Here is a 13,453-nt window from a genome sequence, read left to right on the forward strand (position 1 = left end):
GTATCTCTTCTAACCACAACCCTGAATAATCTCACTCTGTTTTTGATTACTTTGGTCTTTTTCATATTATCGCGACGCGCATGTGTGTAAATAAAATTTGACTTTAAAACAGTTCTTCTTTACGTAAATCTGTTATTTTGCTTTTCGTGTCATTGGTATTATATTATATTATATCGCGTCATATTTCAAATATGAATGGTAAATTCACATTTATGTGATGTAAAAGTATATGACTGCCGTCTTGATTATTGATTTTTATATGACTGAAAAAATAGAGAGAAAATATTGCAAATATTACTTTTGCTAGAAATCGCTTCTTTTGCTGTAAAATAAATATATTTATTTTAAGCATTATACAAGCTCAAACGTTTATACTCTTTATACATTATTTTATAATATTTGTATGTATTTGGTTGTTTATTTAAATAAAAATAATATAATATACTTTCATTACATAGAGGAAGACGCTCGCGATAAGAGAAGTCGTTGCCACGGCAACCAGAGGGATGATGCAGACGATGACGGACTTCGCTTGGATTCATGATGGCAGGAATTAAGGTGGACCAACACAAATCTTTAAACGCGCAAACCTTTGTATTTACCACACAAAAATGTTAAATGCATATTAATTTCATTTTGAGTCATATTTGTTTTGTTTGTCATTATTACAATTGCAGTAGCTCGACAGTCGTAGTGCAAAATATGTTACTTCAATGAATCTTTATGAAGTTTAACGAAACTATGACAATACATGTTGTATAATTCTCTTCTTGAATAAGTCTCACCTGTGTTATTTTTATTAATAAAGCCAAAAGCTCATGTATTGAGTGTTAAAACAACGGCCAGCTAGCCAAAAGAGAGGTTATTGTTCATTTTCCTCAGAACCACTCATCATTCTTAGTAATAGTGTTTGTTTATTGCAAAATAATATATGTGCAATGCTGTATATGCACTGGAAATCTTTATACCTACTCTCTTTATGTGTTGAAAATGGAATTGCTTTTATCAGCTATACTGTATGTTCAGCCATCCTTAAGACACCATCATAAACCGAGGGTGGGGAGGAATAGCTGCAGGCATTACTGAATTACAGAATGCACACAGAGAGAGACACACGCACACACACACTTACACACACGTACACAGAGAGGGAGAGAGCGATCACATAAACAGCATCACTAACAGGCAGACATAAAGATTGAAGAGTGCAGTCTCATGGGCAGTGAAGAAAGAGGGAAAGATGAGATTAATTTGAATGGCTTTACTTAGACAGCAGTGAAATTACCCAGGGGTTCAATAAAGAGTGGATTGAAAGACAGAGGAGCGTGATTTAATCCTCTTGGCATGCGAGTGGTATCCCCATCTTTTCGGCACTGAGTCTGGTGGTCACCCTCTGTGTCTGTGTGTGCTGCAGAGTTTGTTGGTGCTGTTGGGACATTTCAGACTGGAATGTGTCTGAGTTAACCTCAGGGGGCTTTCCGGAAGACACCATGCTGGGGAAGGATTACATGCTCGCCATCATCATCGTCAACTATGACGGTAGGTACACAGATTCATTCTGCACTTTTCCTAATCTTTGTCTGTCTTCTCCACTAACTACACCTCTGCTTGGGTTGCCATAGTGTGTGAGCTGGAGCCGTCTGATTAAGTGGAGGAGTGAATCATTACCTGTAGTTCACATGCTCTGATGCTTACTTACTAATGGAGTTTAATTCATACTAGACCTAGCTGTCAAACTCGTATAGCTCCTGTGAAACATATTTTTTTTAGGCATTTTATCAAATGTTGAGATTTATGGTTGATTGCCGCACTCAAAAAACACAAAAAGTTGCTTGTTTTGCCTGTTGAGGTTGCTGATATGTTTTTTTCCTCGAAGGTCAGACATGCATGCATTCATGGTCATCAACATCTACATGGTTTTGCTGGGATTATGCATCTGTTGGAGGATTAGATTATGGAGACAAAAATATAATTTAAAGAAACAGACCACTACACTCCTTCCTATTGTACGTGTGTCACATTGAAATTGTTGATGGTGCATTTAATTTATAATGGTTGCTTTTATACGAAAAGCTTAGTTTGTTTAGTTTATTAATTTTCGTAGTTTATTAACCTTTTCAACCAAAGTGATCACGTAGGGTTAATGGTTACTTGTTTAGCACTGAAATTGTTAAAATCAATAAGAATCTATTTAAAGTTTTTTTAAGGGAGACTCCACTTTTTTTGAATATATGCTCATTTTCCAGCTCCCCTAGAGTTCTATTCAGCTGAACTCCGGGTCTGGCGGTACAAATTTTAGCTTAGCATAATTCATTGAATCTGATTAGACCATTAGCATCGAGCTAAAAAGTAACCAAAGACTTTCGATATTTTTCCTATTGAAAACTTGACTATTCTGTAGTTACATCGTGTACTAAGACCGACGGAAAATTAAAAGTTGTGATTTTCTAGGCAGATATGGCTAGGAACTATACTCTCAAACTGGCGTAATAATCAACGACTTTGCTGCCGTAACATGGCTGCAGCAGGTGCAATGATATTACGCACTGCCCGAAAATAGTCCCCTGCTATTGAAAGTTACTAAGGGGACTATTTTCGGGCACTGCATAATATCATTGCGCCTGCTGCAGCCATGTTACGGCAGCAAAGTCCTTGATTATTACGCTGAAATGAGAGTATAGTACTAGCCATATCGGCCTAGAAAATCACAACTTTTAATTTTTTGTTGGTCTTAATACACGATGTAACTACAGAAGAGTTTTAAATAGGAAAAATACAGAAACTTTTCAGTTATTTTTTAGCGCGATGCTAATGGTCTAATCAGATTCAATGGATTATGCTACGCTATGCTGAAATACTGCCAGACCCAGAAATCTGCTGAATGGATTCCAAAACAGTAGAAATCAAATGTTTAACTCTAGGGGAGCTGGAAAATGAACATATTTTCAAAAAAAGTGGAGTGTCCTTTTAAGGTCAATGTTATAATTGTCCATTCAGACAATTTTGGTGTTTGATTATGAAGAATCCTTTTGGATCTTCATTTTTGATAAAGTGATAATAAACTAAGCTTAGTCTGTTTTGCAAAATGTATACCATCACATTGCCGCTAGGTACCAATGTTCTTCAAAGTCAGCTGTAAAACAACTCTAGGTACACAAATAGTGTCCAAACGGCGTCCTCACAATGTCATCCCTCTTAAAATAACATCTGTTAAATGCACAGAGAGGAATTGTGTATGGGACAGTGTGTATGTCTCTGTAGCCTCTCCCAAACCTTTGACACAAAAGGTGGATTTTAGATACAATGGTATCTCCTGAAGGATGCTGAGTGTACTGTCAGGATTTTCTGTTGATGTACCGGAGTCAATTGCATTCGAGTTTTGTAGTACATTTATTCAGTAATTCCTTGAAAGCAAGGTTTTAATGCTTGATTTATTGAAGGAGTAAGGATTCTTTCCAGATGGGTGTTTTGATTCTTAATCCTCCCAGTCTGAGCTCACATGGGCATAACACCATTGGGATTATCTGGTTATTAATTTTTTCTCCATATGTAGCTATCATTATTTATTTTCTGTTGTACCTTTCTCTCTTTTTTCCAAACCTGGACATATGAGCTACACAATTTTCTTTAAAGCGCCCCTATTTTCTTTTTCATTATTTACTTTTTTGTGTGCGTGCGTATGTTAGTACATGATAACAATCTGCAATATTACAAAACCAAAAGTCTACGATAAGGAAAGTTATAAAATCTCTTTTCTTGTACTACAATAAACGCAAGGATTGTAGGTAACAGTTTGTAATAATGTACAGTATGTGGAAAATAATATGCTTCTAAACCATAAACCACGTGAACACATTGCATTAAACCAAATACACCAAATAACGCTTTTATTTCCTGTGTTTGGGCTTTTTATAGTTTGATTGTTGACCCAGGTTCAAATTTTCCTGGGTTAAAGTAATCTTGTTCCATGTCTCACAATTGGTGATTACCAGTTAATCCTTGGTTTTGAAAAAAACAGCACACAACAATGAAACCTGTTTCAATAATTGACCGTCCATGTATTCAATATCTAAACTTGCAGAAAGTTGCAAAAAGTATCAATATTTGAATTTGGTTGAAACATATTTAGTTGAGTCTTGCTAAACCAGGGAATTTTAAACTAAAGCAATAAGCCCCAAGAAGCAGTGGATTACCAGTGCATTTTATAACAGCTATGGGGCGTTGTTAGGCACGACCCGAAGCGGAAAACCCCCTAAGCTGTTATAAAATGCACTGTAACCCCACTGCTTCGCGGGGTTTAGTGCTTTTATAAAATGGTTACTTCATATGCATAGCAGGGTTTCACAAAATGAAACACAAATAAGTTGTAATTATATTAGTACAAATATTACTCTTCCGCCAAACAAAGTAGTTCCTCAGAATCAAGTGTGGCTGCAACAGAACGCAATTCTCAAGCAACACAGACGCAGCAAAGACACAATGAAAATATGATTTAAGACTGTGGTGTTTATTTTATAAATCAACATTCATCTAATTTAATTTATACATTAACATTTATATCGTGCAACTGTTGAAGTAATGATCAAATATGCTTGGAAGCATGCTTAACTTTTTTTTTTAAGTTGCCCCCAGTTTTAGTTTAATGCCTTACAAAAAAATGTTCTTCTTTAAATAAACATAAAATATCAAATGAAAGAACAGTCCATCCACTTTCCAACAACAACAACAAAAAAAAAAACTTTCATCCTACCTTCATTTGTTCTCTTATCAGTTTTCACCTCTCCAATTTTCAGCTAAAAGCGAAGATAATTCCATTTTTGTGAAGAACTTTTGTAAGAGATCAGATTCAGAGCCTTCAAAACTTACACGTCACGCTAAATCCACCACAATGATGTTGTGTCGAGTGAATGCGTCAGTGTTTAAGTTGTGTAAGATTGCCATCTAGTGGATAATAGCGGAAATATCAATTTAAGACAAAAACAACCCAGACAACGTTTTCTCTTTTTTGACGAAATGACTCAACAATATTTATTGACATTAATCTGGATATCGCCATAATTGTGCAAATGTAGAAAAATTAAAAAATTATTAAAGACTGTGGTGTTTATTTTCATAAATCAGTACGCAGCAACAGTGGTGCAGTGATACTTGTGATGTGGTCTAAACCTTGGGTTTACCGGGTTATTTTATCACGGCTTAGAACGCGTTTCAATCAATCAGAATGAAGAACCAGAACGAGCCGTTTTATAATGTGGGTCGCACCATATGTTAAGATGGGTTACGTAGAGTTGTTTGGCATTAGCAGTGAATGACACAAAAAACTGTTCAGTCCGACTAATGTAGGGTGACTATACGTTCCATTCTTCCCAGACGCGTCCTGGCCAGGATTTCGGGTGCGTCTTCCAGAAGTTGTATTTGTCGACTGCATACGTCATCATGGTTCTCACATTTCAGTTAAAAACATAAGACATACGATCGTAGTTTCATTCTTATCTTAAAAATGTAACAGTTGCTTTTCTGAAATAGAACCTGAAATAATAAACCTCAATGACGTATGTGGTCAAAAAATATGGCTTCTGGAAGACACACCCAAAATCTTGACCAGGACGCGTCTGGGAAGAGTGGCACGTATGGTCACCCTAACTAATGACAAGCAATTACAAATATTTTGATATACCATGAGTTATTATATAGTATACATTAAGTATTATAAACTTACATTTTATTAATAAAACGACAAAGAAAATTAGGAGAATAAAATGTGCGTTTTAAAAATATTTTTAAAAATATTTAAAAATATGTTGGTGGGACCCAGAATAGATTATACCCATTTAAGTGGGTGGCAAAATGAAAAGTTCGGGAACCCCTGTGATAAACAACTCAAAACAATAGAACTGATTTATACCACGGGTCTGTTGAATGCTGCATTCTGATTGGCTGAGAAATGTTCTATGAGTGTTGATTATTTTTCTGTAAACCGCACACCTAATTTTTCAAATGTCTTAAAAATAGGCACCAGAGCAAAGTTTGTGGTAACCGTGGTATAAGCGGAATAATTGACTCCGGTCCTTTGAATTATTTGAAAATAATGCACACCTGCGGTGTAACGGCACTCCGCTTCGCGTCGTGCCGCATTACCACCTTGGTGTGCATTATTTTCTTATAATTCAATGGCCCGTCGTCAATTATTTCTTACATATTTGTCACACTGCATACTTTTGCCACATGAGGGCTTTCTGCATGGCCCAATTCAGACAGATTGTTGGTGTAAAGATGACACCTCCTGCTATGGGTTTTTGGGACAACGAAGTGCATTGGGAAAAGGGATTGTCAATAGAGTGCCAAAGGGATGACGTATTTTTGTAGGTTAACCCAGAAGTTAGCGGGCTACCTCGCAAAAAGACCATTGTAGACTTTTGGATTATTACAAAAAAAGATCTTGTAAAAATATATCTTTTTTTTTGCACAAATACAAAAGTCTATGGGAAAATGAATGGTCTTTCTGGCGAGAGAACCAGTGTCCACTAACTTCCGGGTTGGCCTACAAAAATACGTCATCCCTGTGGCACTCTATTGTAGGTTCTCTCATGTTCCTGTTCTTTTGGTCTCTTTCTGGAGATTGACTGGGTGTTGAATATCGTTTACTATTCAACACCCAGTTACTAGTTGTTTGGCAGACGTAGGTTTCCAGAATCAATTTCAGAATTAGTAGTGCTTGCATATACTCCAGGTAAAGGATTTAAATGCCAAATCGCTGTTTGCTGAAGTGATTTGTTTGCAAATAGTTTTTGGAGTGATTCATAGAGTTTCAACATGCCCTGCGAAGGCGTCCATGCTGTTTGAAATGCACTGTTAGTCAACATGGACAAGCTAATGCTATACGCTACTTGAAAACAGTGATGTTTTTCTATACTGAATAGGACACAAGTACGCAATCTCTATAGCAGTTTCTATAGGGACTCAACAGGCAGTGTAGGCTTTCTCAGGGGATCATCAATAATTCACCAACATCCTCTCCTCAACCCCCAGACACGCATGCGGCACTCAGTATTAGTTATTGCTTCATCCTTATGGCATATCCCTGGACTTAGGAGTGGGTGCTGATGGGAATTGCAGTGCCACCTACATAAAGTCGTGATGTCACAACTACAGGCATTGGGCGTACCGACGCTATCTCATAGCAATTCACACATATTTTAGCTCGAACTGATTTTGCCAAGTGGTTGATGTCCTCAGGGCAACATATTGTGTTGACCCAAGGACAACACTTTTCTAAATAAAACCTAAACCTACCCCAAACTCCAACCCTAACCATAACCAAACCCTAAAATCAGAGGGACATGCATAAGTAAAAAACAATGGTCTAGAAACAGCTAATCTTGGTTGTAAGCTTAAACTTAAAACAAACTATATTCTTATTTCTGAAATCTGATTGGTTGATTGAAATGTTGTTCCAGGGTCAACTTGGCAAAATCAGTTCGAGCCATATTTTACGAGGAGGCTAATACGTATTAATCGGTACATCACATTCGTACCTTTTGTACAATTTGCCTTGGCCCCTGTGACATTGGGGTTAGGGGTGGGGATTTGTTATTGTTTTTATGATAATCATACGTTTTTGCACGATTAACTTCATATAAATCCATACGAATTCTTGTGAGATCATGCTTGGCGTACTGTAACTGCACGCCACCTTGTTGAAAAGACCAGAACTGCTGGTATATTGTTTATTGGATGCTGTCAACACGCTTCTTTCTAAATGGATCGTAACTCACATTGATTCTTGAAATCAGAGGTTTGTTCCATGTTCTGAGATTCTCCAGATGCGTCATCAGACATCTGTGTTTTAGCATGCATCAACACATCGCACTATTATTAAAATGCCTCTGGCACTCAGATTTATAATTTCAGGTGGATCCTGCATGGTGACCAGAATTAGACTCAATTCTTCATGCAGTCTTTCTTCTGTCACACAGCCAGCCTACAACACTAAAAATGTCACAGCAACACATTGCGCTTATTATGGCCTGTCAGGAGTAGAAGCGAGAGGGCGGCAGTAGAAATATTGAGGAGTTCAATATAGGCGTAATTGATCAACGCTGCAGACACAAAAACCCTCACTTAGACACTTACACCCATAATTCTTTGTGGTGATATAGATACATAAGTGTTAAAGTAAGACCAAAGGTTCTTGACAGCGATGCCTACACTGTAAAAAATTTGCTGTAATTTTGCAGCTGGTTGCCAGTAACTTACTGTAGAAGATAAGATAAAGACTAAAAATATTTCATGTTCATTTAACTTTGAATAAACTGTTGCCCTTAAATAACATAAATGTAAAATCTACAGTAAGTTACTGGCAGCTAGTTGCCAGTAATACCCAGTAATACTGTAATTTCTACAGAATTTTTTTTACAGTGTAATAGGAACCTAAGAACCTTTCAGTCAAAGGTTCTCAAAATAAACATTTCTTTCTTACCTCTCTATAGTCTAAAAGCATTTTGGGCAACAGAAAGATTCTTTGGGTGTTCTTTATGGAACCATATCCACCTGTTTCTTGACGTAAATGTGGGCGCCGCCATCTTTGAGCTTTCCTGTTTATGACTTGCGATGAGCCACTAAAGCTAATGGTAGTCTATTGCGAAGGACACAAGTGTGCCGTTTTGACTGGCTGTTTAATGTTTATTATGTAATCCGAGAAGACCGACATAATTTGTGCAGTTAGGGGTTGCCATAATAGCTAATACAAATGCAGTAAATCTCTACAAAACAGTTGTTTTAACCATAATCCATGCACAAGAACTGAATGTGTATGCGGCGCACATGCACTCATGATCTGTATTTACAAATCCATCCAGTAAAACCTTTCATAGAAACTGCCAGTAAACAATAAATACAATAATTGTTTTAAATATTATGCTGATAAAAATATGCTGATTTATTTTTTCTGCTACTATATATTATTACAAAATGCGATTACAGTACAGAATTTTACAGACATAATCTGCCTAGTTAATGTTTATAATAGATTGATTAAAATTATTTGTTCAAATAACTTACAATGTGTTGAATGAGAAAGATACTGCTGACTGTGTCGGACCGCGTGAAGTTTAAAAAAAAACTCACAGCAGAGGGCCTGTTGTGACATTTTAAACCAGCCTCTGAAAAGTTAAAAACACGAAGTCTTGGTAAACACTCGACTGACTTTACCATTGTAGCTAAAGATACTTGTATGTCTCTGCTTTTATATTTGCACATTGAAGACCCGTCATCTCCGATCAACAACATGAAATGATTGAATATATCTCCATATATCAGGCCACTTCTTAATTTCATCCTCACACTGGTTCATACATGGCAGGTGTAGTAAATATTAACTGTTTAAATCATGTTTTATGCGTGCTCCCACTACATTGTTTTCTACCGGCTGGCTATTGAACTGGTAGTCTCGAACAAAGAAGGGAAATATGTCACATCACTTACTTCCGTGTTCAAGAAAAAGGTGGATAGACACAAACCTTTTCTTTAAGAGTTTCGTTTGGATTCCATCTTGAAGTATTTTACAGTGGACTTGAACATGTCTCATCCAATTAGAATTTTGAGTCAGAATTAAGCATTTTATAACGAAACTTAAAAACGTTGCTGACTATGTTTATTGCAATTCTTATAAAGTGCTGTTTAGGTGATTTTCATGTGGGCAGTTTCCCTGACTTTGAACCAGTAGCCTGCTAAATCAGAGAATCAGATTTGAGGTGTTGGTTAGATGCTAAACCCAAATTTCTTTGTAGGTGTTAATAACACTGAAGACTTTACATGCTTTTCCACTTTTTTATTTTTCTTCTTAGTGCTCTATCGGTTCAGATTAACATTTTAAATTGTACATTATTCATAAGTTTTAATAAGTCACAAAGAAATAAGTCAACCAAAGTCAACTGTCAGATAAGTAGATAAGACATGCTGTTTTCTGTATGACTAGTCAGTTGTTTTTTAGTCTAATTGGTTTTAAATAAGTTTTTTCAGAGAGCAGAACTCCTGGAAAATCTCTCTCTCCCTTTCTCTCTCTCTCTCTCTCTCTCTCTCTCTCTCTTTCTTTCTCTCTCTCTCTCTCTCTCTTTCTCTCTCTCTCTCTCTTTCTGCGGTGGTGCATAACTGTGATTTAGAGGGAACCTTTATACCCGTGCCCAGCCATCTCGTGTCACTACTGACCCAGTTTAGGTATTCTCTGCTGCACACACAAGTTTACAGAGTGTTGTTTTTTCTTTGAAAGTCCTCTCAGGCCTCCTGAATTGTGTTATTTGTGAGAGTGTACAGACAGATGCTTTGTGTTGTGATTCTTTCAAGCTGGAGGTTCATTAAGGCAAATATAATTCAGCACACACAGCTGCATCTGGGTCTCAGAACATTGCATAAACATGTGATGTGACATATAATGACTCAAATACTATATGTGTGACCCTGTCTGTGAACTTCATGCTTAAGTCTGATTGTCAGATTAGGATCATCAATGTTTAATTTCAGTCATTGATTTCAATCTTTGACATGATCTAATGCAAATATTATATTATCAACATACCAATACGTGTAAGCATTTCTAAATATTTGATGCATCCCCTTTTTGCTTAAATAATAGTATGCTATTGAGCTGGCATAATTTTGTTTCACTTTACGAGACATTATAACAATTATTATAATAAACGACTACCTTTTATTAAAATTATACATTAAAGGGATCATAGCGTAAAAATCTGACTTTTTCCATGTTTAAGTGCTATAATTGGTCCCCATAGTGCTTCTATCAACCTAGAAAATGTGAAAAAGATCAACCCAGAAACACTGATTTGGTAAACCATTCTCTTCAAGCATGTGAAAATAGGTTGTTCAGATTTTACCTGTTTTGTGACGTAGGTAGCAAGTCCAATTAGGATCATCAATGTTTAATTTCAGTCATTCAATTCAATTCAATTCAATTCAATTCAATTTTCAATTCAATACAATTTTATTTATATAGCGCTTTACACAATACTCAATTGTTTCAAAGCAGCTTTACATTAATAGAAGCAGTAAAAGCACAGAAAAATGACAGATAGCACAACATAATACACAATAGCATAAGCTGTCAAATTTGCTGAGGCTATGACTCGACATTATGAACGAGCGTATTACTAATGTAACGTCTAGGAGAAGAAGCTAAATTAAGCCCAAGCAGGCTACCTCCCCGGGGTAAAAAACCCCCTAGGAGAAAAAAAACAAAAACCCCGGGTTGTTGAGCCGAGGAAAAAAAAATAAAAAGTCCTAGGAGGGAAAAACCCTTGGGAGATATATATGTATATAAACACATATAAACGGATAAGGAGATTAAGCGGGGATTAAGCGGGGTTTAAGCGGGTTCTGCCGGTGGTCGTTGGTCAGGCATCAGCTGGGCATCACAGTGATGGACGACCAGTAGATCAGAGGTGAGTCGACTTTCACATCTACCGGAACTGGGTCTGTTTGTCCCATTGTCCTCAGGGTCGAGGACAGGACAGGGAGAGAAAAACAAAATCATATTAGCGTAGGGGCCGTTCACATGTAATGCAAGTGTCACACAGTGATGTGGTTTAATCAGCTTAGTTTCAGACAGACTAACTATTGCGGCATAATTATATTATCCACAGTTGAGGATTTTGCAAATTGGGGGCCCACTGCGACGGTATATATGGTAACTAAGGGTCACCTTCTGATTTTTAAGAGAAAGAGAAAATGAAACCTGTCGACCCGTTTGACTAAGGCCTGTAACCCCACTGTCGTCGTTAATGCAGGTTCAGTGGCAAACGGGTCTATATTGCATGCTATTTACAAGATCATGAGAAAACGCCAACATCGCAACCTGACCATACGTGCCAACCCGTTTGACTAAGGCTGGAGGCCCCACTGTCGTCGTTAATGCAGGTTCAGTGGCAAACGGGTCTGTATGGCATACTATTCACAAGACACAAAAAAGCGCCAAAATCGCAACCCGACCATACGTGCCAACCCGTTTGACTAAGGCTGGAAGCCCCACTGTCGTCGTTAATGCAGGTTCAGTGGCAAACGGGTCTGTATGGCATAGTATTCGCAATATAAAGAAAGCGCCAAAAGCCCAACCCAACCGTACGTGCCAACCCGTTTGACTAAGGCCGGATGCCCCACTGTCGTCGTTAATGCAGGTTCAGTGGCAAACGGGTTTGTATGGCATACTATTCACAAGAACACGAAAGTTCCAAAATCGCAATCCGACTATAGGTTAAGATATGGTTTTTATTATTTATTTGGTTGGTCTGTTTTATGACCGCGAGTGCTTTGTTCGGTACAAATAACTATTTCGAGTTAAGTACTTTTACTAGACAAATTATGCGAATGCTCTGTTGAAGAGAAAAGTTTTAAGTCTAGATTTAAAATTATCGACTGTGTCTGATTCTCGGACATCGGTTGGTAAATCATTCCAGAGCTTAGGGGCTAAGTAGGAAAATGACCTTCCACTTTTAGACACTTTTGATAGTCTAGGGATAATCAAGAGACCAGAATTTTGTGACCGTAGTGTGCGTGATGGATTGTATTCTGATAGTAATTCTCTAAGGTATGAGGGTGCTAGGCCATTTAAAGCTTTGTAGGTGAGTAGTGATATTTTAAATTGTATGCGATATTTAACTGGTAGCCAGTGTAAAGATGCCAGAATTGGGCTTATGTGGTCGTACTTTTTAGATCGAGTAAGTACCCTTGCGGAAGCGTTTTGAACTAGCTGAAGCTTGTTTACTTGATTTGCATGGCATCCCCCGAGTAGCGAGTTACAATAGTCTATTCTAGAGGTCATAAAAGCATGGATAAGCTTCTCTGCGTCAGATGTAGACAGTATATGGCGTATTTTCGAGATATTTCTAAGGTGGAAGAAAGCTGTACGGCAGACGTTGGCGATATGACTATCGAAGGATAAGTTGCTGTCGAACATCACACCTAAGTTCCTTACCGTGGAAGATGGCACCACAGTGCAGCCATCTATGTGCAACGTGTAATCTGACATATTATGTTTGTAGCGATTCGGTTCAATAATAAGTATCTCTGTCTTATTGGAGTTCAGCTTAAGAAAGTTATGTGCCATCCAGTCACTAACATCGCTAAGGCAGTCTGTTAGCTTAGAAAACGTGTGTGTTTCGCTGGGATGTGAGGAGATGTAAAGCTGGGTATCATCCGCATAGCAGTGAAAACTTATGTTATGTTTCCTGATAATGTCTCCTAGAGGTAACATGTATAACGAGAACAGGATAGGACCTAAAACCGATCCCTGCGGTACACCGTATTTAACCAGGGAGTGATATGACTCTTCCTCGTTTACATAAACAAAGTGATAGCGATTGGTTAGATACGACCTAAACCATGCTAGCGCCTGACCACTGATACCAACATAGTTTTCTAGTCTATTGAGTAAGATTGTATGATC

The 13,453-nt window shown here is 37.5% G+C and overlaps 1 protein-coding gene across 2 annotated transcripts in view; it reads left to right on the forward strand.

Annotated features, from left to right (window-relative positions):
- apbb3 (amyloid beta (A4) precursor protein-binding, family B, member 3) overlaps positions 1-13,453 on the forward strand; it is a 59,836-nt gene that overhangs the window by 2,264 nt on the left and 44,119 nt on the right. Inside the window, exons 1-3 of one of the 2 annotated variants that reach the window (XM_055180263.2) lie at positions 78-198; positions 459-558; positions 1,415-1,539. In XM_055180263.2, coding sequence (XP_055036238.1) covers positions 1,491-1,539 — 49 coding nt within the window. In that variant the 5' untranslated portion in view covers positions 78-198; positions 459-558; positions 1,415-1,490. Of the gene's footprint in view, positions 1-77; positions 199-458; positions 559-1,414; positions 1,540-13,453 lie in introns of those variants that run through there. The other variant, XM_055180265.2, reaches the window with a different exon arrangement.

Source organism: Misgurnus anguillicaudatus, chromosome 9, assembly GCF_027580225.2.
Source record: "Misgurnus anguillicaudatus chromosome 9, ASM2758022v2, whole genome shotgun sequence".
NCBI classification, from domain to species: Eukaryota; Metazoa; Chordata; class Actinopteri; order Cypriniformes; family Cobitidae; genus Misgurnus; species Misgurnus anguillicaudatus.